The following is a 2592-nucleotide window of genomic DNA, read 5'->3' as shown; positions in this document are numbered from 1 at the left end:
ACCAGGTAGAAAGAACTCCAATTTAACAGCAGTTACTTACTTGTCCAAGCAAGCAACCTGACCCATTCGCCACTCCCCAAACCCCCCAAAGCTACTCTGTCTGGTATCTCGGCTGAATCTTTAGGTGGGGCTGAGGGCAAGATTCTGTTTTTCCACTGGAGGACATGAGTCAGTGAACGGTGAGGTTCCACTTAATCACCACCCAAAAGCAAGGTCTTTAAAATCAGGAGCTAGAAAAGCAAGGAAGTGATTAATACAGGAGTCAGGACAGTGCTTATTGCTAGGGCAGGGTAGGACAGGGTGGGGGCGGAGGTGAGGGACCTTACCGGGGAGGGGGTCTGGAGAGGTCTTTTGAGATCTGACAATGTTCTAGTCCTTGATTTGGTGGCGGTTCCTTTGTAATTATACACATTTTATGCACTTATCTAAAAGTGCATTATATTTCACAATTTTAAACAGCGGAAAAAAATACAAACTATAAAAGGGTTTTAAGCAGGGAAAAAAAAAATGACCAGATTAGTGGTATTAAAAGATCACTTGGGTGTTGAACGAAACTTTGATTATAGGTGAAGCAAAGCTAGCAGCAGAGAAAACAGGAGGTAAAGTGGCTGTATAATTTGGTGAGAGATTATAATGACTGAGCTAAGAAGAGATAAAATATTAAGGATAGAGTCTACATTATTTTAAAAATCACAACTGAAATGAAACAGAGGCTGGCACTGCCCCTCATCTCCCTTTTCCCTCTAAGTGTTGGGTGAATTTGGCCCAGGTATTACAGGCCAGAGGCGGGCACACGTCTAAACAGACACAGGCCATGATTCCCTTCCTACCTCCCTTCCTGGTAACTCTACTCAGCGGGACTCAGACTGCCTGGCCAGTGGCAATTAGAGCATGACACCACGATATTATCCAAGTTGAGCTGACACAGGGTTTTCCGTTATCATATGTAACCACTCAATCGTAATATCTAATCACTCCAGACTTTTCAGAGTGTTTTCACATCTACTATCTGGAGCCAGGATGTTAACTCCACAAGGACAAAGGTTTTTGTTTTGTTCACTTCTGTATCCTCAGCGCCTAGAACAGAACTTGGTGCATAGTAGGTTCTCAATAAATATTACTGAATGAATGACCACAATTGATTATTATTGATATTTAATCATCACGACAACCCTGTGAGATATGGATTATTTCCCGCTTTTGAGAAGTTAGAAAACAGACTTGGGGAGATTAAGGAACATGTTGAAGAGTTGATAATTTGGTTGATGACAGAATCATGATTTAACTTCAGGTTTTATACTCTTCAGTTTCCTTATCTTTCCCACTCCTTCACAGCGGAAGAGCTAAAGTCTGTAGTTCTTACGACTCTGAAACGGCAGCTGGAAGTATTGCAGAATACATTATGGGTACTATCAGATACCCAATGCCATCTGATATGCTGGGTTATAGGATGAATGAGGCCTACTCAGCTGCCACAGCATCAATAACAATAACCACAGTTCCCTCAGAGGAGATACAGAGTTCCTCTGGGAAGTCTAATCGCATTGACCCTAGGCTACCTTGAGTTTTGAGTTTATGTTTCTCTCCATGTCTCTCACTTGTCTCTACTCCCCATCCTAGCCGTTCTACCCCTCCAAGCAAAAGAAAGTTAAGGAAGCCCTGGTATCGCAAAAACATATGGTCCGACCTTTTATTCTCAGAACTAAAAGAAAAGAAAAACTAAAGAAATGTGGCCGCAGGCAGTTTTGGTGTTCTTCAGGAGCCTTTGCCATCCAAATGGAACCCCAAGGGGAGACTAAAAACATAACGTTCCACGAAAAGTTCATCTTGGTCTCTCTCCTCTTAGTATTAATTAAAATTAGTCATTTGAAGCATAAATTACAACTCAGATGCCAGGGAACTCCAGATGGTCAATTAATATTAGTTTTTATACACCTGGAATTATGTGTGTCTTTGGTAGGATTCCCAGTCCAACTCCAATACTAGCTAAGAAACATTAAAAACAGTATTTTTGGAGAGAATATCTAAAAGATATGTGAACAACTCAGAGGAGTCAAACTTTTAGATTGTCTCCCTCCTCTCTTCTCCTGCAAGGTCTGATATTCACTTTATCCCAAGAGCAATTTGGTCTAGGAGAACCGAGTCGGTTTAATAGGCTATGTAACTCCCCCAAGGGTGTCACATGTAGGACTCACCAGAAATTCATTGGCAAACTCCTCTTTGTTAATTTTCTTGTTTTGGGCTTCATCCAGGAACTTCTGCAGAATTTCTCTTTGGTCCATGCTGCAGGGTAAGAGAGACAGTCTATGAGTGGGTTAAGGGAGGGCATGTCCAATGTGTGTCATGGCCGAGGTAGCAGTGAGAAGCCACTGCCAAAGCTTGAGAAGAGCATGTTGAAGGCTGTGGTTTACTGACTTCATCACAAGCCTGAGAGGAAATTAGTATGTAACCAGCCTCTGTGGTCACACAACAAAACCATCACCTCACTCCAGGGCCCTAGCGCCTGCCTTCCTTCTCAAGAAAGGAACCTAGTGACAATTCAAGTTTTTCACAAACAAGACGCTAACCAGAACGTAATGTGTGGTCTTCTTC

At 42.4% G+C, this 2592-nt stretch overlaps 1 protein-coding gene across 1 annotated transcript in view; it reads right to left on the bottom strand.

Annotated features, from left to right (window-relative positions):
* PTPN22 (protein tyrosine phosphatase, non-receptor type 22) overlaps window positions 1-2592 on the bottom strand; it is a 54010-nt gene that overhangs the window by 41241 nt on the left and 10177 nt on the right. The window contains exon 2 of the mRNA XM_011366953.2: window positions 2196-2283. Coding sequence (XP_011365255.1) covers window positions 2196-2282 — 87 coding nt within the window. The 5' untranslated portion in view covers window position 2283. The remainder of the gene's footprint in view (window positions 1-2195; window positions 2284-2592) is intronic.

The sequence above is a fragment of the Pteropus vampyrus genome, unplaced genomic scaffold (assembly GCF_000151845.1).
Source record: "Pteropus vampyrus isolate Shadow unplaced genomic scaffold, Pvam_2.0 Scaffold6, whole genome shotgun sequence".
Lineage (NCBI taxonomy): Eukaryota > Metazoa > Chordata > Mammalia > Chiroptera > Pteropodidae > Pteropus > Pteropus vampyrus.
This window is presented reverse-complemented; position numbering and strand designations above follow the sequence as displayed.